Source organism: Oncorhynchus tshawytscha, linkage group LG16 (assembly GCF_018296145.1).
Source record: "Oncorhynchus tshawytscha isolate Ot180627B linkage group LG16, Otsh_v2.0, whole genome shotgun sequence".
Classification (NCBI taxonomy): domain Eukaryota; kingdom Metazoa; phylum Chordata; class Actinopteri; order Salmoniformes; family Salmonidae; genus Oncorhynchus; species Oncorhynchus tshawytscha.
The window spans coordinates 13,684,943-13,709,547 of NC_056444.1; the positions used below are offsets into that span (position 1 = coordinate 13,684,943).

General features: G+C 42.8%; 2 protein-coding genes across 5 annotated transcripts in view; one reads left to right on the forward strand and one right to left on the reverse strand.

The window, feature by feature from the left end:
- LOC112232700 (5'-AMP-activated protein kinase subunit gamma-1-like) overlaps positions 1 to 24,605 on the reverse strand; it is a 124,903-nt gene that overhangs the window by 9,776 nt on the left and 90,522 nt on the right. For all 4 annotated transcript variants that reach the window (XM_024399889.2, XM_024399888.2, XM_024399887.2 and 1 more), the window contains 2 exons: positions 5,375 to 5,456; positions 606 to 664 (listed from right to left, as the gene is read on the reverse strand). In XM_024399889.2, coding sequence (XP_024255657.1) covers positions 606 to 664; positions 5,375 to 5,456 — 141 coding nt within the window. The remainder of the gene's footprint in view (positions 1 to 605; positions 665 to 5,374; positions 5,457 to 24,605) is intronic.
- LOC112232702 (complement C1q-like protein 4) lies at positions 8,026 to 10,033 on the forward strand. Its single transcript, XM_024399891.2, has one exon. It carries the CDS (start codon positions 8,707 to 8,709, stop codon positions 9,412 to 9,414), a length of 708 nt encoding a protein of 235 aa, XP_024255659.1. The 5' UTR covers positions 8,026 to 8,706; the 3' UTR covers positions 9,415 to 10,033.

Below are 24,605 nucleotides of genomic sequence, written 5' to 3' on the forward strand. Positions count from 1 at the left end.
TGCATGGTTTGCTTTCGCCATAAAGCCTTTTTGAAATCTGACAGTGGCTAGATTAACGAGAAGTTAAGCTTAAAATTTCATGTGTTGTGAATGTATGAAAGTTAAATATTTGTAATATTTATTTATTTATTTTGCGCTCTGCCATTTCACTGGATGTTGAGCCTAAAGAAGTTAAAGCTCCATGACACAGCACATACGGTGCTCCATGACACAGCACATACGGTGCTCCATGGCACAGCACATACGGTGCTCCATGGCACAGCACATACGGTGCTCCATGGCACAGCACATACGGTGCTCCATGGCACAGCACATACGGTGCCTGAGATGGAGGCTGGATAAGACTCCCACTATATATCGCTGCAGTTTACAGTCAGTCCACATGACTGGCCTTGGTGACAATAGGAAGCTGAAGCCATACAGCCAAACCATTTCAAACTAGGGTCGTGTTCAATATTATGGACTGAATCAGGGGAGGAACAACTTGGACTTCTTCAATTGGAGACTCATTTTAGTTTACCATGGCTAAATATTTTTTTCTAATGCAAGCCCTATGGAACACAACCCAGGACTCATTTGTATCTGTTTGATAAGAGGTCACGTACCATGGGAGACTTGTAGTATCTGTGGAGGATGTTGATGAAGTCTGTGATGGTTAACATTCCTAGAGAGAGACAGAGAGAAAGGCCTTGTTGAGTGATTATTCACACTGCATAGGTGTTGGATTTGACCTAGCACATACACACTGGTACTGAGGATAGTACAAAAAAAATAAGATAGGAGCAGCGGGGAGGGAGGTGGGGGGTACAGGTAGAACAGAAGGAGTAGCAGGGAGGTAGGTGGGGGGTACAGGTAGAACAGAAGGAGCAGCGGGGAGGGAGGGGGGGGTACAGGTAGAACAGAAGGAGTAGCAGGGCAGGGGAGGTGGGGGTACAGGTAGAACAGAAGGAGTAGCAGGGAGGTAGGTGGGGGGTATAGGTAGAACAGAAGGAGTAGCAGGGAGGTAGGTGGGGGTATAGGTAGAACAGAAGGAGCAGCAGGGAGGTAGGTGGGGGGTATAGGTAGAACAGAAGGAGTAGCAGGGAAGGTAGGTGGGGGTATAAGTAGAACAGAAGAACAGAGAGGAGGTGGGGGGTACAGGTAGAACAGAAGGAGCAGGGGGAGGTAGGTGGGGGGTATAGGTAGAACAGAAGGAGCAGCGGGGAGGTAGGTGGGGGTATAGGTAGAACAGAAGGAGTAGCAGGGAGGTAGGTGGGGGGGGTATAGGTAGAACAGAAGGAGTAGCGGGGAGGTAGGTGGGGGGTATAGGTAGAACAGAAGGAGTAGCAGGGAGGTAGGTGGGGGGTATAGGTAGAACAGAAGGAGTAGCAGGGAGGTAGGTGGGGGGTATAGGTAGAACAGAAGGAGTAGCAGGGAGGTAGGTGGGGGGTATAGGTAGAACAGAAGGAGTAGCAGGGAGGTAGGTGGGGGTATAGGTAGAACAGAAGGAGTAGCAGGGAGGTAGGTGGGGGTATAGGTAGAACAGAAGAAGTAGCAGGGAGGTAGGTGGGGGGTATAGGTAGAACAGAAGGAGTAGCAGGGAGGTAGGTGGGGGTATAGGTAGAACAGAAGGAGTAGCAGGGAGGTAGGTGGGGGTATAGGTAGAACAGAAGGAGTAGCAGGGAGGTAGGTGGGGGGTATAGGTAGAACAGAAGGAGTAGCAGGGAGGTAGGTGGGGGGTATAGGTAGAACAGAAGGAGTAGCGGGGAGGTAGGTGGGGGGTATAGGTAGAACAGAAGGAGTAGCGGGGAGGTAGGTGGGGGGTATAGGTAGAACAGAAGGAGTAGCAGGGAGGTAGGTGGGTACAGGTAGAAGAGGCATTTGGGAGATACGAGACCAGGGCCTATTTCTGTGACACTATTTCACACACAGACGTGCGCACACTCACTCCTCATTGACATCAGAATCGCCTAGAGGTGAGAAGGAACAGTAGTGGAAGGGCTTGATTCTCAGTAAAGCCCATCTGTGCGTCTCGCTCTATTGGACAAGTGGGCTTGATTTCTGATGCGTGGAAGGTTGCAGGGAGATGTCAGGCTCTACACTCACATCATTTTGTTGCAGCCGGGACAGCTACACAAGATGGGTGTTCCCTAACCATAGGTGGGCACATTGCTATATTGTTCAACCAATTGTTGAAAAACAGAGCAATTACAGTAAAAATACACTATTGTGTCTGTATTTCTGTTCTCAGACGGCGAGAGAACAGTATTATATCTGACTCCATTACCCTGGCCCAGATACGAGGAGAGAACAGTATTACATCTGTCTGCATTACGCTGGCCGGTTTCAAGGGGGAGCGAGGGAAAGACCGGATGGAGGGAAGAGAGCCGACAGAAAGGATGGAGAGAAAGGAAGCAATGCATTGTTTAAAGAAGGTTAAGGATGTGGAGTAGAGGTCGACCAATTAAATCAGGGCCGACTTAAAGTTCTCATAACAATCGGTATTCTGCCTTTTTGGACACCGATTACATTGCAATCCATGAGAAAACTGCATGGCAGGCTGACCTGTTACGCAAGTGCAGCGTCAAAAGATACTTGTGGCTGCAATGAGCCAAGGTAAGTCAAGGTAAGTTGCTAGCTAGCACTAAACTTATAAAAAACAATCAATCTTCACATAAATCACAAGTGAACTACACATGGTTGATGATATTACTAGGGTAACTAGCTTGTCCTGCGTTGCATTATTATTTATCATCGAATCCAAGCCTACTTCAACATTGCCAAACGAGGGTGAACAAAAGCGCATTCGCGAAAAAAGCACAAATGTGCCTAACCATTAACATCAATGCCTTTCTTAAAATCAATACACAAGTATATATTTTTTTAAACCTGCATATTTAGTTAAACGTACCTTCGCCATTTCTCCTTCACCTAAATCCAGATAGCTGATGTTCTGAAAGATCTGACCTACAAATCAGCCAGAATTAACAATCTGGACCCTCTAAAATTATCTGCCGAAATTGTTGCAACCCCTATTATCAGCCTGTTCAATCTCTTTTGTATCGTCAGATTCCAAAAGATTGGAAAGCTGCCGCGATCATCCCCCTATTCAAAGGGGGAGACACTAGACCCAAACTGCTACAGACCTACAGTTGAAGTAGGAAGTTTACATACACTTAGGTTGGAGTCATAAAAACTCATTATTCAACCACTCCACAAATTTCTTTTGAATAGTTTTGGCAAGTCGGTTGGAACATCTACTTTGTCCATGACAAGTAATTTTTCCAACAATTGTTTTCAGATTATTTCACTGTATCACAATTCCAGTGGGTCAGAAGTTTACATTCACTAAGTTGACTGCCTTTAAACAGCTTGGAAAAATACATAAAATGTCATGGCTTTAGAAGCTTCTGATAGGCTAATTGACATCAGTTGAGTCAATTGGAGGTGTACCTGTGGATGTATTTCAAGGCCTACTTTCAAACTCAGTGCCTCTTTGCTTGACATGGGAAATTCAAAAGAAATCAGCCCAAAAAATTGTACACCTCCACAAGTCTGGTTCATCCTTGGAAGCAATTTCCAAATGCCTGAAGGTACCACGTTCATCTGTATAAACAATAGTACGCAAGTATAAACACCATGGGATCACGCAGTCGTCATACCGCTCAGGAAGGAGACGTGTTCTGTCTCCTAGAGATGAACGTACTTTTGTGCGAAAAGTGCAAATCAATCCCAGAACAGCAAAGGACCTTGTGAAGACACTGGAGGAAACGGGTACAAAAATATATCCACAGTAAAACAAGGCCGCTGAGCAAGTAAGAAGCCACTGCTCCAAATCTGCCATAAAAAGCCAGACTATGGTTTGCAACTGCACATGGGGACAAATACAAACTTTTTGGAGAAATGTCCTCTGGTCTGATGATACAAAAATAGAACTGTTTGGCCATAATGACCATCGTTATGTTTGGAGGAAAAAGGGGAGGCTTGCAAGCCAAAGAACATCATCCCAACCGTGAAGGTGGGGGTGGCAGGATCATGTTATGGGGGAGCTTTGCTACAGGAGGACTGGTGCACTTCACAAAATACATGGCATCATTAGAAAGGAAAATTGTGGATATATTGAAGTAACATCTCAAGACATCAGTCAGGAAGTTAAAGCTTGGTCGCAAATGGGTCTTCCAAATGGACAATGACCCCAATCATACTTCCATAGTTGTGGCAAAATGGCTTAAGGACAACAATGTCAAGGTATTGGAGTGGCCATCACAAAGCCCTGACCTCAATCCCATAGACAATTTGTGGGCAGAACTGAAAAAGCATGTGCGAGCAAGGAGGCCTACAAACCTGACTCAGTTACACCAGCTCTGTAAGGAGGAATGGGCCAAAATTCACCCAACTTAATGTGGAAAGCTTGTGGAAGGCTACCTGAAACCTTTGACCCAAGTTAAACAATTTGAAGGCAATGCTACCAAATACTAATCGAGTGTAAACTTCTGACCCACTGGGAATGTGATAAAATAAATAAATACTGATATAAGTCATTCTCTCTACTATTATTCAGACATTTCACATTCTTAAAATAAAAGTGGTGATCCTAACTGACCTAATACAGGGAATTGTTACTAGGATAAAATGTCAGAAATTGTGAAAAACTGAGTTTACATGTATTTGGCTAAGGTGTACGTAAACTTCTGACGTCAGTGAATTATTAGTCAAATAATCTGTCTGTAAACAATTGTAAAAATTACTTCATGTACAAAATAGATGTCCTAACCGACTTGCCAAAACTATAGTTTGTTTTAACAAGTTATTTGTGGAGTGGCTGAAAAACGAGTTAATGACTCCAAACTAAGTGTATGTAAACTTTGACTTCAACTGTATATGAAATGCAAATGGTATAGCGAGAAATAGTTGACGCGTCATAATTACTATAACAACTTCTTACCTGTGAACATTGTACTACCAGCTTTCATATATCTCATGTTCTGAGCAAGGAACTTAAACGATAGCTTTTTTACATGGCAAATATTGCACTTTTACTTTCTTCTCCAAAACTGTTTTTGCATTATTTAAATCAAATTGAACATGTTTCATTATTTGAGACTAAATAGATTTTATTTATCATATTAAGTTAAAATTAAAATAAAAAAGGTTAATTGTTCATTCAGTATTGTGGTAATTGTCATTATTACAAATATATATATATAAAAAAATATATATTAAAAAAAAAAAAAAAAAAAAAAAATCGGTAAATCGGTATCTTTTTTTTTGGGGTCCATGAATAATTGGTATCGGCGTTGAAAAATCCCAATCAGTCGACCTCTAATGTGAGGAAGTGGAAGGTTAAGGATGGGAGGAGCGAGAAGAATGATAGAGCAGAGACATTCCCACTTACCGACAAAGCTCTGCTTCTTCGTCTCCCATAGCGGGGCTGCCCGCACCCCGTTGGCAACCAAGGCAAAGAAAGCCTTCTTTACCTACAGGCGAGAAGTACACAATGCATTTACAAAGACTTTCTAAACAGGTATTTTATCATGTGGGTGGAATAGAGCAGCGTTTTCCACCTTTGGTCTCTTGTGGTGACCGATTACCGCCACCCATGAGTCTTCATAACAGTAAAATTCCACGTGACCGTTGTGTCACGGTAATCTCCTCTTATGCACTCTGGACATGCTCGTTTGTCCCCAACTCGTTAACGACCATCAGGTCGCTAATAGCCTGGTACTCCGGACTCTACTGTCCCTCTAACGTCAAAACAAATTCTAACATCAAAATAGTATCTTGCTTTTAAAACTCACCTCACTGTGATTGATAAATTTGAAGAAAGAAATTCAAAAACAGGTTGAAACAGTGGAAAGCATGGTCATTGTGGATGTTTCAAAGCCTAACAACGAAATGGACAGCGCTTTGTAAGGTGATGATTCACTCTAAACACCCATAGAGATCATGCATACAGTATGAGCCCAAGCATGAAAAACACCCTGAATTAAAATAATGATTGTGCCGTTATACAATACATTGCCTACCGTATATTACACAGGCAAAAATTAACTAAATTTAAGATTTCTTTGGTACATAATTGGTCTAACCTACACTAAAATTAAACAAATTCTAGTAAATCGTCTGAGTGTGGATTGTACTATTATGCATACTGGATGGACTGGTTACCTCATGCTACGCTCCAAACGTTCTATCCATGAGTCTGGAAGAGAACATATAAGCCTAGACGATGCTGTTGGTTCATTGATTGTGCAGGGCAGCTTCCAGAATTAGTCTATAATTATAGTGAATTGTTATTTCAATTGCTTAGTATTAGGGCATTTTTTATATTTTCATTATTAATAGGCTGATACATTACCTTGAGCTACAGAATATCTCACCACCATGCATTTCCATCTCCTCCCCCTCTCTCCATTCCTTTCTCAAGCGCACAGAGGGGCTTTCAAGAGTTTAAATATGTTTCACTATCAAGGTTCCCGAACAGATTAACCTTAGTTTCCCAAATAAAGCACTGGGTAGCTGCACAAACCAGGTTGGAGAGCCCAGGCATAGAGTTTGGGGGGGGGGGGATATCACCCGTCGTGCTACGAGAGGATGCATGCTCTTCAAACAGCAATGCTGCCACAGCTGGAGGTGGGAGTCAATGTCTAGGCCAGGCTCTTGGTTAACAGGAGAGTCTACGAAGATTCTGGAAACTACAACACCTTCCATGAGTTTCTACTCTTCAACTATTATTAACAAGTTTACAGTCCATTTGGCTGTATACAACAAGGGTTTTCAGAAATTCTCTCAACTGTATGAAAGTAAAATTAAATCAAGTCTAGTTGCGCTCTTTGATTGAACTTCGATGTTGACACTGGGCTGGGTGTATTTGACAAACATTTCTTGCATCATTGTGACTGGTGCACTGATCAAAGGTCATGGTTTACTGTAGTAGTTGTGGTTTGGGTTAACCCTTCACACTCATACCCGGGTTAAAAATGGCAGATTTCAGGCACTGAACCTAAATTGGAATGCAGTGGCTGTACAGTAACATTCTATACATGATGTCAGAGCTCAGGCTCTTCACAGGTTGACTGACAGCCATTCTGATATTGAACACCGCCACGCGACAAGAAGTTTCCCCGGTTCCAGGATGGAGTTCTTCCAGGGTCCAAAAAGATGTACCCGTTCCGAAACGCCCCTGGTCCCCCTCGAAAGAATTATAACTGAAGACATTAAAAAGGAGCATATAGCCGCTGGTTATTTTGGCCATAAAAATGCAGTCTCATAAGTTACAGGAATGAATAGAATGATTTTACACAATGTGACATTTGGGAGGTTGAAACCTTAGACATCTAAACCTTGTTATGGATAGAAGCATATACAGTCAGATTGGTATAAGATATCTGCTCCATTTTCAGAGCACATGTTAGTAAGGTGTTGGGGAATCACTGGATGGGACTATTTTTTTATTATTATTTTTTATTTTACCTTTATTTAACCAGGTAGGCAAGTTGAGAACAAGTTCTCATTTACAATTGTGACCTGGCCAAGATAAAGCAAAGCAGTTCGACACATACAACGACACAGAGTTACACATGGAGTAAAACAAACATACAGTCAATAATACAGTATAAACAAGTCTATATACAATGTGAGCAAATGAGGTGAGAAGGGAGGTAAAGGCAAAAAAGGCCATGGTGGCAAAGTAAATACAATATAGCAAGTAAAACACTGGAATGGTAGTTTTGCAATGGAAGAATGTGCAAAGTAGAAATAAAAATAATGGGGTGCAAAGGAGCAAAATAAATAAATTAATTAAAATTAAATACAGTTGGGAAAGAGGTAGTTGTTTGGGCTAAATTATAGGTGGGCTATGTACAGGTGCAGTAATCTGTGAGCTGCTCTGACAGTTGGTGCTTAAAGCTAGTGAGGGAGATAAGTGTTTCCAGTTTCAGAGATTTTTGTAGTTCGTTCCAGTCATTGGCAGCAGAGAACTGGAAGGAGAGGCGGCCAAAGAAAGAATTGGTTTTGGGGGTGACTAGAGAGATATACCTGCTGGAGCGTGTGCTACAGGTGGGAGATGCTATGGTGACCAGCGAGCTGAGATAAGGGGGGACTTTACCTATTGACCAGCTGAGCATCTTTGAATAGTCACCTGAGTGTACAGTTCAATAAACAAACTAGGCATTGTGTTATATTTCCGTTTTCTGTGATGTATATAAAGTGTAAACTCTATATCAGACATTGTACAGGTACCTTCAATTTAAGCCCATAATGTGTGTAAGGTGTATACTTTTGTCTCAGAGTAGAGTTGTTTAAGACTACCAAGAAATGCTCTGTGTGGACCACTGCTACCGCGGTAAAAAGGTTAAGGGACAACTAATTTTCATATCACAGTTCCTCATCCACATGTTAAAACATGACATACATATAGTTTTTTAGATAAATAGCCTAATAAAGTCCTGAAAAATAAAATTAATTCAGAGTTTTCATAGATAAAAATGTAATAATGCAAATTCTGGAACTTTGATATTTTGCAACTCTGGTGAGGACTGACCGCTTAAAATGAATTCTAGTATAGTCCAGTAATTGGGAGGGACAACCTCGCTCTCTCTTACCTTAACTTTCCTCATCCACCTGCCAAAGACCCTCCCTATATTAAAGAGAAAATCCCCCTCATTGACTGCACATAGTTCCTGAAGACTTCAACTAGCTGCTAAACACTTGACATTAGAGAACGACATGCAAAAAGACAAGGTTTTAAGAATGAAAGTTGTCCTACTAATGCTGTCTTTGTGCCTCATACTGTCTGGGGCACAAGGTGAGGGGGCCAGTTTATCTAACAGTCAGGTTGAAACCTGCTCCTTCATCAGTGAGCTGGCTGTGCTGAAGGAAAAACTGAACACCATGGATCAGAAGCTAGGAGTTGTGGAGACCAGGCTACAAGTCAGTGAGAGCCAGGTGGAAGAACTGAAAAGTGTGAACAAAGCTCAAGAAGAAGAACTGAAAACATTAAAGAAAGACATAGCCGCTGGTCAGCCAAAGGTGGCCTTCTCCGCAGCTCTAAGAACATCTGGTTCTGGTTACATAGGACCCTTCAACACTCACACACCCTTGCAGTACAAAAGAGTCTTCTCCAACTTCGGCAGTGGATACAACGCTGCTACAGGGGTCTTCACAGCCATGGTCAAAGGAGTGTATTACTTCCGCTACACCATGTTCTACAATGGAAACGCCAACGCTGTCGTGGTTTTGATGAAGAACGAGGAATTTCTCGTGTCCACATGGGATGCTACGTCAGGAAGTAGTGAAGATTCCGCCAGCAATGCTGCCATAGTGCAGCTGGAGGTGGGAGACAATGTCTTCGCCCGTCTCTCAGCTAACAGGAGAGTCTACGATGATGGTGGAAACTACAACACCTTCAGTGGTTTTCTGCTCTTCATCAACTAATATTAACAAGTTTACATTTCATTTAGCTGTAAACAGAAGTGTTTTCAGAAATTCTATCACAACTCTATGAAAGTTTTAAAAAGTCTAGTTGTACTCTTTGAACTGTACTGTTGACACTGGGCTGGGTGTATTTGACAAACATATTTCTTGCATCATTGTGACTGGTGCCCTGATCAAAAGTCATGGTCTACTGTAGTAGTTGTGATTTGGGTTAACCCTTCACACTCATACCCGGGTTAAAAATGGCAGATTTCAGGCACTGAGCCTAAATTGGAATGCAGTGGCTGTACAGTAACATTCTATACATGATGTCAGAGCTCAGGCTCTTCACAGGTTGACTGACAGCCATTGTGATATTGAACACCACATGCGACAATAAGCTGCCCCCATCACTCCCGCTAAGTGGGCAAATTTTCCACATTTCTTGTGAATAATCATAACACGGTTGAGATTTGAAGTATAAATGAGCCATATCCCTGCGAGTGAGAAAGATTCAACTAGCAACATATTAAAGATTCTCTAATTTTGCGTAACAGGGTGGCCATTTGTGAGGGGTGTTTATATTTTTTTGCACCATTGTTTTACCACCGAATAAATTATGACACTTCCTACAACGACACCACATTAAAGAAGGGGTTTTATTAAAATGAGAATTAACACACTAACAGGGTGCAAAGTGATTTCAGGGGCACAGAAAATCTTAAAAATAATAAATACAAAAAAAAAGTTAAGAATTTCAAATCAAATCTGATTGTCACATACACATGGTTAGCATATGTTAATGCGAGTGTAGCGAAATGCTTGTGCTTCTAGTGCCGACCATGCAGTAATATCTAACAATTTCACAACAACTTATACACACAAAAGTGTAAAGGAATATGTACATATATGGATGAGCAATGGTCGAACGGCATAGGCAAGATGCAGTAGATGGTAGAGGTCGGTCGACCGATTATGATTTTGTAACCCTGATACCGATTATTGGAGTACCAAAAAAAGCCGATAACGATTAATCTGCCGATTTTTATATATTTTTAATAATGACAATTACAACAATACTGAATGAACACTTATTTTAACACATCAATAAAATCAATGTAGTCTCAAATAAATAATGAAACGTGTTGAACATTTAGTTTTATTTGCGTTTAAGAGCAATTGGAGGCCACGGAAGGAGAGTTGTATGGCATTGAAGCTGGTCTGGAGGTTGGTTAACAGTGTCCAAAGAAAGGCCAGAAGTATACAGAATGGTGTCATCTGCGTAGAGGTGGATCAGAGACTCACCAGCAGCAAGAGCGACATCATTGATGTATACAGAGAAGAGAGTCAGTCCGAGAATTTAACCATGTGGCACCCCCAGAGAGACTGCCAGAGGTCCGGACAACAGGCCCTCCGATTTGACACACTGAGCTCTATCAGAGAAGTAGTTGGTGAACCAGGCGAGGCAATCATTTGAGAAACCAAGGCTGTTGAGTCTGCCAATAAGAATGTGGTGATTGACAGAGTCGAAAGCCTTGGCCAGGTCGATGAATATGGCTGCACAGTAATGTCTCTTATCGATGGCTGTTATGATATCGTTAAGGCCCTTGAGCATGGCTGAGCTGCACCCACGACCAGCTCGCAAACCAGATTGCATAGCGGAGAAGGTACGATGTGATTCAAAATGGTCAGTAATCTGTTTGTTAACTTGGCTTTCGAAGACCTTAGAGATGCAGGGTATGATAGATATAGGTCTGTAGCAGTTCGGGTCTAGAGTGTCTCCCCCTTTGAAGAGGGGAATGACCGCGGCAGCTTTCCAATCTTTGGGAATCTCAGACGATACAAAAGAGAGGTTGAACAGGCTAGTAATAGGGGTTGCAACAATTTCGGCAGATAATTTAAGAAAGAGAGGGTCCAGATTGTCTAGCCCGGATGATTTGTTGGGGTCCAGATTTTGCAGCTTTCAGAACATCAGCTATCTGGATATGGGTGAAGGAGAAATGGTGGGGCCATGGGCGGGTTGCTGTGGAGTGTGCCGGGCAGTTGACCGGGGTAGGGGTAGCCAGGTGGAAAGCATGGCCAGCCGTAGAGAAATGCTTATTGAAATTCTCAATTATAGTGGATTTGTCGGTTGTAACAGTGTTTCCTAGCCTCAGAGCAGTGGGTAGCTGGGATGAGGTGCTCTTATTCTCCATGGACTTTAGTGTCCCAGAACTTTTGAGTTTGTACGGCAGGATGCAAATTTCTGTTTTAAAAAAGCTAGCCTTAGCTTTCCAAACTGCCTGTGTATATTGGTTCCTAACTTCCCTGAAAAGTTGCATATCACGGGGGCTATTCGATGCTAATGCAGAACGCCACAGGATGTTTTTGTGCTGGTCAAGGGCAGACAGGTCTGGAGTGAACCAAGGGCTATATCTATTCCTGGTTGTACATTTTTTGAACGGGGCATGCCTATTTAAGATGGTGAGGAAGGCACTTTTAAAGAATAACCAGGCATTCTCTACTGTCGGGATGAGGTCAATGTCGTTCCAGGATACCCCGGCCAAGTCGATTAGAAAGGCCTGCTCGCAGAAGTGTTTTAGGGAGCGTTTGACAGTGATGAGGGGTGGTCGTTTGCTCGCAGACCCATTACGGATGCAGGCAATGAGGCAGTGATCGCTGAGATCTTGGTTGAAAACAGCAGAGGTGTACTTGGAGGGTGAGTTAGTTAGGATGATATCTATGAGGGTGCCTGTGTTTACGGATTTAGGATTATATCTGGTAGGTTCATTGATAAATTGTGTGAGATTGAGGGCATCAAGCTTAGATTGTAGGATGGCCGGGGTGTTAAGCATTTCCCAGTTTAGGTCACCTAGCAGCACAAGCTCAGAAGATAGATGGGGGGCAATCAAATCACATATGGTGTCGAGGGCACAGCTGGGGGCAGAGGGTGGTCTATTGCAAGCGGCAACAGTGAGACTTGTTTCTAGAAAGGTTGATTTTTAGAAGTAGAAGCTCAAATTGTTTGGGTACAGACCTGGATAGTAAGACAGAACTCTGCAGGTTATCTTTGCAGTAAATTGCACCACCACCCCCTTTGGCAGTTCTATCTTGTCAGAAAATGTTATAGTTAGGAATGTAAATGAGGGTTTTTGGTGGTCTTTCTAAGCCAGGATTGTGACATGGCTAGGATATCCGGATTGGTGGAGTGAGCTAGGGCAGTGAATAAAACAAACTTAGGGAGGAGGCTTCTAATGTTAACATGAAACCAAGGCTTTTACGGTTGCAGAAGTCAACAAATGAGAGAGCCTGGGGGATGGGAGTAGAGGTAGACACTAGAGGTAGACACTGCAGGGCATGGATTAACCTCTACATCACCGGAGGAACAGAGAACTGGACGCCTAGTACGTTCAGAACAGAGTAAAAGGAGCAGATTTCTGGGCACGGTAGATTATATTCAAGGCATAATGTACAGACAAAGGTATGGTAGGATGTGAATACAGTAGGGGTAAACCTGTGCATATAGTGATAATGAAAGAGATAGTCTCTAGAAATAGCATTTAAACCAGGTGATGTCACTGCGTGTGTGGGGGGTGGAACTAAATTGTTAGCCGAGGCGTGTTGAGCAGTGCTAGAGGCTCTACAGTGAAATAAAACAATAGTTACAAACCAGAACAGCAATCAACATGGCATGGTGACGGTGGGAAAGGCATGGTGATCATATAAGTCCAGTGCGTGGCTTCAAGCAGCAAGGGGCTAGCAGGCTAACAGAAAGGCCTTAGAGGGATGACACGACGGAGGGAAGTCTGTTGTGCCCCCCTCGTGCAGTTACATCAGCGGACGGATCAGCAAGGCTCCATGTGGAAAACCAGGCCAATTGGCAAAATATGTATAGTGGCCGAAGAAATATGTGCGAAGGGCCTCTTAAATTTATGGCTACGATCCCCGTACAGGGATCAACATCCGGGGAAATTTCAGAGTGACTAACTACAAATACAACGTAACATTAAAACATTCTTGAAAATGCAAGTGTCTTACATCCTTCAAAAGATTAGAATCTTGGTAATCAAACTACGTTTTCCGATTTAAAATAGCTATTACAGAGAACAAATGTTTGAGAAGAGCGATCAACATCAAACATTTTCTGCCATGACAGTTGACACATTCACATCTGAAGGTAAAATTATGACTTACATTCTGATATCTTGCTCTTATTTCTCTTCCTGAGTGTCCCAGTGATCAAAAAGTCACATTTTTTGATAAAATCCATTTTTATAGCCTAAAACGAAACATTTTGTAAACCGTTTGTGTCGTGAATTCCATCTCTATCAACTTTTGATGGAGCATTCGACGTAATTACACACTAAACAAATCGTTTATCTAGTCATAGTTGGTTTCAGTGCAATCCTCTGGATATTTGCAACACAGCCAAACTTGATTGTTTTTTTTTGCGGGGAGTATTGACCGAAGTGAACTGATTTGAAGACAACGAGCAATGACTTCATTGCGCACCAATAATATTAGCGAAGCTTTGTTGATTGAATGTATTTCTGCCCAATGACCACTGATCTTCTTCAAATCTAGCTGGGAAGATAGCCAATGTGCTGAGGTAAACACCAGTATGTGATGGTTATGGGTTGGACCACCATCCCGTGTTTGTAAACGCATGCATAACGAACTTCATTCTCACCATTGACCATCAGACTAGTTGCAGTCACACTTGTTACGCACAGCAGTGTTTTGGAAAGTAGTATTTTCAACGATTTCATTGAAGACATGGCAAATAAATCAGGAAAAGCGAAGTCCAAGTATTCAGATTTGCACCAGATTGATCGGGAAAGTGAGACAGATTTTTTTGTTTGAGGGATCTTGTTGTATATAGTTATAGGTCACTTAACCAAATCGGCCACTTGGGTACATTTGGGCAACTTGTGTGGGACACCTGGGTGACTTCATGCTAAATGTCATGTAGCTCACCCATTCCTGAAGTTAGTCTGAAACTTTGCACACCTACAGCTGCCCTCTTGTGTTATCCATCAAAATTATCTCCAGCATCCTATTCTAGTACATGTGAAAGATGATGCTACAACAAAAACCGTATACTCTTTTCTTCCACCAGATCTACTGTATTATATTATCCTACATTCAATTAACATTTCCACAAACTTCAGAATGTTTCCATTCAAATGATACCAAGAATATGCATATCCTTGCCTCTGGGGCTGAGCTACAGGCAGTTAGATTAGGGTATGTCTTCAAGCGAAAATTGAGAACAAGGGATACAGCCATAAGTTAAGTCAGCAGTCCAATGTACTTAAGTTAGCTAGCAAGCCACAGATTAGCGGCTGTGCGTTCAGGGGTTGTTAGCTGCTATAATTCCAGGTAGAAAAAAAAAATAAAAAATGTTTTAAAAAATAAAAAAGGTTCAGAGCTTGCGGTAGGAATCCGGAGATAGAGAAGAATAAGTCCGACTAGCCCTGGTTTGAGTCACGCTGTACAGACTGGCGAGAGCTGTCTGGGTTCAAGGTAGCTGATGACCGCTAGCAAAGGATAGCTGACTGCTAGCTAGTGGCTTCGGAATGTATTCGATGGGCCTCGTAAGCCAACAGTCCGTTGTGCTCTAGACAGCTAGCATTCAGGGGATGTTAGCTGCGAAGGTCGGAAGGTGAGAAGGTTCAGAGCTTGCGATAGGAATCCGGGGATATGGAGAGAAAAAAATAGGTCCGGTATGCTCTGGTTGAATCGCGTTGTACAAACTGGCGAGAGCTTTTCGAGCTAAGGTTAGCTGGCTAGTTAATGTTGGAGAGATTCCAGTAAGAGGTAAAGAAAAATATGTTAGAGTAAAGGCAGGTCCACACCACATTGGGTGAGGCGGGTTGCAGGAGAGTATTTTTGAAATAGGGGTTTAGAAAAATATAAAAAGATATGCAAAGAAAAATATATATACACGGGACACGACAAGACGAAGGACAAATACGTCTGACTGCTACGCCATCTTGGATTAGAAAGGTTGTAGTTATTATAGGACTATTTCTCTATACCATTTGTATTTCATATTCCTTTGACTATTGGATGTTCTAATAGGTACTTTAGTATTGCCAACCTAATCTCGGGAGTTGATAGGCTTGCACAAAACGCAATACAATTAACACAAATTGCCTAGTTAAGAAATTCATGTTAGCAGGCAATATTAACTAAATATGCAGGTTTAAAAATATATACTTGTGTATTGATTTTAAGAAAGGCATTGATGTGTGGGTGGACCATTTCAGTTTGTCCGTGATGTGTACGCCAAGGAACTTACAACTTTCCACCTCCACTATACTGTCCCCTCGTTAGGGGGGTGCTCCCTCTGCGGTTTCCTGAAGTCCACGATCATCTCCTTCATTTTGTTGATGTTGAATGTGAGGTTATTTTCCTGACACCACACTCCGAGGGCCCTCACCTCCTCCCTGTAGGCAGTCTCATCGTTGTTGGTAATCAAGCCTACCACTGTAGTGTCGTCTGCAAACATGATGATTGAGTTGGAGGAACGCATGGCCACGTAGTTATGGGTGAACAGGGAGTAGAGGAGAGGGCTGAAAACTCACCCTTGTGGGGCCCCAGTGTTGTGGATCAGCGTGGTGGCGATGTTTCCTACCTTCACCACCTGGGGGCGGCATGTCAGAAGGTCCAGGACCCAGTTGCACAGGTCGAGACCCAGGGTCTCGAGCTTAATGACAGGTTGAGGGTACTATGGTGTTAAATGCTGAGCTGTAATCGATGAACAGCATTTGTAAGATAGGTATTCTTCTTGTTCAGATGGGATAGGGCAGTGTGCAGTGTCATTGCAATTGCATCATCTGTGGACCTATTGGGGCGGTAAGAAACTTGGAGTGGGTCTAGGGTGGAGGTGATATGATCCTTGACTAGTCTCTCAAAGCACATCATGGTGACGGAGTGAGTGCTACAGGGCGATAGTCGTTTAGCTCAGTTACCTTAGCTTTCTTGGGAACAGGAACAATGGTGGCCCTCTTGAAGCATGTGGGAACAGCAGACTGGCATAGGGATTGATTGAATATGTCCGTAAACACACCAGCCAGCTGGTCTGCACATGCTCGGAGGACATGGCTAGGGATGCCATCTGGGCCGGCAGCCTTGCGAGGGTTAATACGTTTAAATATAGACAGCTGTTATTATAATCGAAGAGAATTCTCTTGGTAGATAATGCAGTCGGCATTTGATTGTAAGGAATTCTAGGTCAGGTGAACAAAAGGACTTGAGTTCCTTATGATGTTATGATCACACCACGACTCGTTAATCATAAGGCATACACTCCCGCCCTTCTTACCAGAGAGATGTTTGCTTCTGTCGGCGAGATGTGTGAAGAAACCAGGTGGCTGTACTGATTCAGATAATGTATCCCGAGTGAGCCATGTTTCCGTGAAACAGAGAATGTTACAATCTGATGTCTCTCTGGAAGGCAACCGTAGCTCGAATTTCGTCTACCTTCTTGCCCAGTCTCTTGACGAGTCGTATACTCGGGAGCAGTGAGCCCGTCTACGGAGCCTGACCAGAAGACGGCTCAGTCTGCGTTTGGGTCGCGGTCCAAATAGAGGATCCGCGTCGGGAAATTCTTATTCTTGGTCGTAACGTTGGTAAGTTGCGCCAATATCCAAGAGTTCCTTTAACTAGTACTATACAATAATGAAGAAATATTTTAATATTTAAGGTCAGGCACACCTGCCCTTATATTTTAAGATTTTTTTTAATCCACATTTGGTACTAAATAAGTTGTGTTGGCAATAGAACAAGCAATCAAATCGGTGTTTACCCTTGGATTTTTTTCAGCCGGGAGGGGCACCGATCCAGACTGATCAGAGTGAGGGAAGCAGCAGAAAAATATTTTCAGCTACTTTATTAAAACAGCTATTAGGAGGGAGAGAGCAATGACGCTCTCCGCCCATTAAAGCATGAGAGGGGCCGTACTGTGAGCGAGTGACATAGGAAGCAAGAAGACACAGCAACCAACCAAGCCGACTTGCACTATAGTAGACTAATAGCTGCCATACGTAGGTTGTTTATCAGTGGTGGAAAAAGTACCCAACTGTCATACTTGAGTAAAAGTAAAGACACCTCAATAGAAAATGACTCAAGTAAAATCAAAAGTCACCCAGTAAAATCCAACTTGAGTAAAAGTCAAAACATATTTGGTTTTAGATATTCTTAAGTATCAAAAAGTAAAAATAATTTCAAATTCCTTATAAGCCAGACGGCACCCCTTTATTTTTTTATTTACAGACAGCCAAGGGCACGCTCCAACATAATTTACAAACAAAAGCATGTGGGTAGTGAGTCCACCAGATCAGAGGCAGGGAGGGATGTTCTCTTGATAAGTGTGTGAATTAGACCATTTTCCTGTGCTGCTAAGCATTCAAAATATAATGAGTACGTTTGGGTGTCAGGGAAATTGTATGGAGTAAAAAGTGCATTATTTTCTTTAGGAAATTTAGTGAAGTAAAAGTTGGCAAAAATATTTAACCAAAATGTACAGATAAACCCCCCCAAAAAATTTTTTTTTACTTTAGTACTTTACACCACTGGTCATCTAATATGATTACAGAGTAAAATGTCTTAAAGGGGAATGGAAACACTTTGGGAAGTAAATCTAAGCAAAGAAATGTTTTCAATCCACTAATACTAAAACATGTTATGTCTGTTTGCAGACGTTAAATGCACATCTCAACAAGGTTTATTTGAGCTATGGTCTGCGCCATTTTAATTGCCGTAGTAACGACTGACACCAGTGTGTCACTGGCAGGAATCAGCATATTGTCTGTGAATTGAGTTTTCGCACGGAGAGTGAATCGAAGGGAGTACGGTTAGGTACGGATAATGAAGATGGCAACAAGTAGTAATTCAAACATGAACTGTATAGCGCCAGGCTGTATGAATTGGCTCCAAAAAAATTCCTAGGTAAACTACCATCCAGTCTAAGGACCCACAACTTTTGAAGAAGTGGCTCCATGTCCTGAAGAGGAAGGACGTGCCAGCTCGAACTAGCAGAATCTGCAGACAACACTTCGGAGGCAGACTTCACAATGAACGGCACTTTCGATGCGGCAACCGGGAGTTTCCGAATGGAAAGGAGTCATAGGCCCACGTTGAAGCCTTCTTCTTGCGCCTCCACCATAACCCTCGAAAATGTCAAATGTAGGGGTTACCGACCGATCATCAACATCGCTGACTTGAGTCATGCAAAAGCGATTGAACGGAGGTGGCGACGCAAGTCAATGCAATGGAGCCTGAGTTAACATTAACCGGTCATAACTGTTGTTGACTAGGCTAGCATTAGACAACTTTGTTGCAACTAACTAGCCAATTGCGTCTGAAGTGTTTTGCTGTGTGTGTGTGTGTGTGTGTGTGTGTGTGTGTGTGTGGACAAAGCATACAAGAGAGAAGCTTGTTAATGCCAACTGATATATATTTTGGTTCAGTTGTGTTAACACATTTGTCAACCTTGAAAATGTTTTTCTCTTGGAAGAGACTGTTCAGGAGGCAGAGGTACATGCACATCCATGTCATGTCTAAGGCTGTTGTTAATTTCAAGTATATGCAGTGATTCTTGAATATAAAACTATAACCTTACAGATGCCTCAATTGTTTTCTACCAACAGGAAAGAATGGTTAGTACAGCATGCCAAACTGACCCCTGGGTGCCAGAGTGTTCCTGTGCTGCGTTGGAGAAGAGGTCCACCGGGACCATCACTAAAAAGCCAGGGGCCCAGATACATTCCGCTCACAACCATCAGTATACAACCTAGTCCTGCCCCTATACGCCACAGATGGAGCTGACGGAGAGTGAGATCAGCCATCCATAAAAGGGAATCGGAGTGGAATTGTTTTTCCATATTTTTTTTTTACCCGTTTCAAATGGATGTGCTACCTTGTCGCGGTCCTTCTGTTTCGACTCTCAACCCATGAATGCTCAGCTACGAAAAGCCAACTGACATTTGCGCCTGATGTGTTGAACTTTTGTACCCTCTATAACCACTGTGGTTATTATTTTGATGTAAAAAGAGCTTTTGTAAAATACATTTCATTGATTGTTTGCTGTGCTGGATGCTGTGTATTCACTAACTGTCTGAGTGATGGGACATTTATAGTATCTAACATATTTTGGTGTGGATTTAATCTGCATCTTAACTTCTTAAAGTGACAATCAGCAGTCGAAACAAAGTGTCTCTCTGCTTCTCTTTTGGTGAAAAACTGAGGGATGGGGCTGGAGAAATAACCACTCAAATTTCATACAGAGATATAAATGCAAGGACTGACCATCCATGATATCAAAACTGTAATCCTGTTTCTATGATCTGTTTCCACTACCATGTACCCAGTTCGCGTTGGATAAAGGGGTCTGCTAAAATGGCATATATTATTAGTCTACTTTGACTCCAACTACCTGCACAGTGTAGTTACCATTCCATTCCAATAGATGGCAGCCAAATCTAGTTGAAGTCACTACTTTAACAACAGGGACATGGGATTAGTGCACACTGAAAATATTTTTATCTTCAAAGCAAGTTTCTGGTTACACTTGAACCTGTTGTTATAGTGGACAAGCTAACATATACTATTTTTATATAAGGCGCATGCATTATGTCTATGACTTCAGTTAGGCTAGATTTACTAAATAAACTGGTTTTATTCAATGCCTTTGCTTCTGGGTATGCGCGCTTTCTGGAAGAAATTACACACCTAGTCCTATTCTCCCTTGTGCCCAAAGGGTGAACTGGCGATAAACTGCCAGCCTGTATGCTCTGCAAACAAAATCATAAGAAAAGTCAGACTGATACCGAAACAAAATCAATGTATTATAATGAGCTTTCATGAATCATGATGCTGTCTGCGATTCGAACTCCGGTCGTCTAATCTAAAAGGTAAGTGTGTTACCAATCGCGCTGGTGATAAATATCGTTATAGGATACTGATTGTATATATTGAGCACCTATCCACTACGGATATTAACCATAATTTATAATCAAAAAAACATTTCACCAATTATTTAACTGGCATATCGGCTGCTGACTGGTCGAGTAACCTCTTGTGCCACGAAGTCCTTCATAGGGATTAGTGACACGTCTAATAAATACATCGCCATCCAGAAAGACTGAAAGGAACCTCAGACTGGATGTAAAACAGCTACCCTCTGCTGGGATTTTGTGCTGTATCACCACCATCTCTAAAACACACACACTCCTACTCTAGCCATTTCCTGGCAGCATCCCCACTAACACCGGTTTGTGTTTGGCTACGCAGAACCTCTAGCTAAGGTGTTTCAGGCAGCATATGTGTTGTTACTACTACGAGAATTAACTATTTGATCTGGGGCAATGATCGGTGGTAGAAGATGTTAAGGAGCCTAATAGTCATACACATGGCGCTCCGGTACCACTTGCCGTGTGGTAGCAGAGAAAAAACAGTCTATAACTTGAGTGACTGGAATCTGACAATTTTATGGGCTTTCCTCTGACACCGCCTATCATATAGGTCCTGATGGCAGGCAGCTTGGCCCCAGTGATGTACTGTGCCATACACACTAGCATCTGTAGCACCTTACAGTCAGATGCTGACCAGTTGCTACACCAGGCGGTGATGCAACCAGTCAGGATGCTCTTGATGGTGCAGCTATAGAACGTCTTGAGGATCTGGGGACTCATGCCAAATCTTTTCAGTCTCCTGGGGGGGGGGTGTTGTCGTGCCCTCACAACTGTCTTGGTTTGCTTGGACCATGTTAGTTCGTTGGTGATGTGGACACCAAGGAACTTGAAGATCTCAACATGCTCCACTAAAGCCCTGTCGATGTTAATAGGGGTTCGGCCCGCCTTTTCCTGTAGTCCACGATCAGCTCATTTGTCTTGCTCACATTCAGGGAGAGGTTGTTGTTCTGGCACCACACGGCCAGTTCTCTGACCTCCTCCCTAAAGGCGGTCTCATTGTTGATCAGGCCTATCACTGTTGTGTTGTCAACCAACTTAATGGGTTTTGGAGTCGTGTTTGGCCACACAGTCGTGGTTGAACAAGGGGTACAGTAGGGGCCTAAGTACACACCCATAATGGGCCGAAGTGTTGAGGATCAGTGTGGCAGATGTGTTGTTTCCTACACTTAGCACCTGGGGTTGGCCCGTCAGGAAGTCCAGGATCCAGTTGCAGAGGGAGGTGTTTAGTCCCAGGGTCCTTAGCGATGAGCTTCAAGGGTATGATGGTGTTGAACGCTGAGCTGTAGTCAATTAACAGCATTCTTACATAGGTGTTTGTTTTGTCCAGGTGGGAAAGGGCAGTGTGGAGTGCGATAGAGTCATCTGTGGTTCTGTATGCGAATTGGAGTATGTCTAGGGTATTCGCGAAAATTCTGTTGATGTGAGCCATGACCAGCCTTACAAAGCACTTCATGGCTACCAACCTTTAGTGCCAAGGGCGGTAATCATTTAGGCAGGTTACCGTCGCTTCCACAGAAACTATGGTGGTCTGCTTGAAACATGTAGGTATTACAGACTTGGTCAGGGAGAGGTTGAAAAATGTCAGTGAAGACTTGCCAGTTGGTCCGCACATGCTATGAGTACACGTCATGGTAATCCGTCTGGCCCCACGGCTTTGTGAATGTTGACAGGTTTAAAGGTCTTACTCACATCGGTAACGGAGAGCGTTATCAGTCATCCAGAACAGCTGGTGCTCTCGTGCATGCTTCAGTGATGCTTGCATTGAAGCGAGCATAAAAGGCATTTAGCTCTTCTGGTAGGCTCGCATCAATTGGCAGCTCGCGTCTGGGTTTCCCTTTGTAGTCCGTAATAGTTCAAGCCCTTCCACATCGGACGAGCGTCAAAGCCGGTGTAGTAGGATTTAATCTTAATCCTGTGTTGACGCTTTGCTTGTTTGATGGTTCGTCTGAAGGCATAGCGGGATTTATCATAAGCATCCAGATTAGTATCCGGCTCCTTGAAAGCGGCAGCTCTAGCGTTTAGATCGATGTTGATGTTGCCTGTAATCCATGGCTTCTGGTTGGGATATGTACAGTTGAAGTCAGAGGTTTACATACAACTAAGCCAAATACATTTAAACTCAGTTTCACAATTCCCTACATTTAAATCCTAGTAAAAATTCCGTCTTAGGTCAGTTAAGATCACCACTTTATTTTAAGAATGTGAAATGTTCGATTAATAGTAGCGAGAATGATTAATTGCAGCTTTTATTCGTTTCATCACATTCCCAGTGGGTCAGAAGTTTACATACACTCAATTAGTATTTGGTAGCATTGCCTCTAAATTGTTTAACTTGGGTCAAATGTTTTGGGCAGCCTTCCACAAGCTTCCCACAATAAGCTGGGTGAATTTTGGCCCATTCCTCCTGACAGAGGTATAACTAAATCAGGTTTGTGGGCCTCCTTGCTCACACACTTTTTCAGATATGCCCACATATTCTCTGTAGGATTGAGGTCAGGGATTTGTGATGGCCACTCCAATACCTTGACTTTCTTGTCCTTAAGCCATTTTGCCACAACTTTGGAAGTATGCTTGTGGACATTGTACATTTGGAAGACCCATTTGCGACCAAGCCTTTTCATTTTAACCAAGCTTTAACTTCCCTACTCACGTCTTGACGTGTGGATCTATTGAAGCAACAATTTTCCTCCCTCATGATGCCATCTAATTTGCCATCTATTTTGTGAAGTGCGCCAGTCCCTCCTGCAGCAAAGTACCCCCACAACATGATGCTGCCACCCCCGTGCTTCACGGTTGGGATGGTGTTCTTCGGTTTGCAAGCCTCGCCCTTTTTCCTCCAAACATAACGATGGTCATTATGGCCAAACCGTTCTATTTCGGTTTCATCAGACCAGAGGACATTTCTCCAAAAAGTACGATCTTTGTCCCCATGTGCAGTTGCAAACCGTAGTCTGGCTTTTTAAGCAGGTTTTGGAGCAGTGGCTTCTTTGCTGAGCGGCCTTTCAGGTTGTCGATATAGGACACGTTTTACTGTGGATATAGATGTTTTTGTAACCATTTCCTCGAGGATCTTCACAAGGTCCTTTGCTGTTATTCTGGGATTGATTTCCACTTTTCGCACCAAAGTACGTTCATCTCTAGGAGACAGAACGCATCTCCTTCCAGAGCAGTATGACGGCTGTGTGGTCCCAGGTGTTTATACTTGCGTACTATTGTTTGTACAGATGAACGTGGCAACTTCAGGCATTTGGAAATTGCTCCCACAGATAAACCAGACTTGGAGGTCTGGGCTGCTTTTTGATTTTCACATGATGTCAAGCAAAGAGGCACCGAGTTTGGAGGTAGGCCTTGAAATACATCCACAGGTAAACCTCCAATTGACTCAAATGATGTCAATTAGCCTATCAGAAGCTTCAAAAGCCATGACATTCTCTGGGATTTTCCAAGCGGTTTAAAAAAGGCACAGTCAATTTAGTGTATATTACATTTCTGACCCACTGGAATTGTGATAGATTTGATTTATAATTGTCTAATCAATTGTTGGAAAATTACTTGTCATGCACAAAGATGTCCTAACCGACTTGCCAAAACTATAGTTTGTTAACTTCTTGGTGACAGGGGGGCAGTATTGAGTAGCTTGGATGAATAAGGTGCCCAGAGTAAACTGCCTGCTACTCTGTCCCAGATGCTAATATATGCATATAATTAGTAGTATTGGATAGAAAACACTGAAGTTTCTAAAACTGTTTGAATGATGTCTATGAGTATAACATAACTGAAAACCTGAGAAAAATCCAACCAGGAAGTAGGAAATCTGAGGCTTGTAGTTTAACTCAGCCCCTATTGTAGATTCAGTGGGATATTGGTTGTCTTCCTAAGACTTCCACTAGAAGTCAACGGTCTTTAGAACGTTGTTTCAGGCTTCTACTGTGAAGTGGGACCGAATGAGAGAGGAATGAGTCAGGCAGAGTGCCACAGGCTCCGAGGTGCGGTCATGAGAGAGTTAGCTCTCGTTCCATTGCTTTTCTACAGACAGGAATTCTCCGGTTAGAACATTATTGAAGATGTATGATAAAAACATCCTAAAGATTGATTCTGTACTTAGTTTGACAAGTTTCTACGGGCTGTAACGGAACTTTTTGTCCGACGTTCGGCTGGACCTGAATGCGCTTTTGGATTTGTTTACCAAACGCCCTAACAAACGAAGTTATTTGGACATAAATGGACATTATCGAACAAAACAAACATTTGTGG

Bases quoted from the DNA above. Each gene is read 5' to 3' on its own strand.
- LOC112232702 (XM_024399891.2), top strand. From the start codon at position 8,707: ATGCAAAAAGACAAGGTTTTAAGAATGAAAGTTGTCCTACTAATGCTG.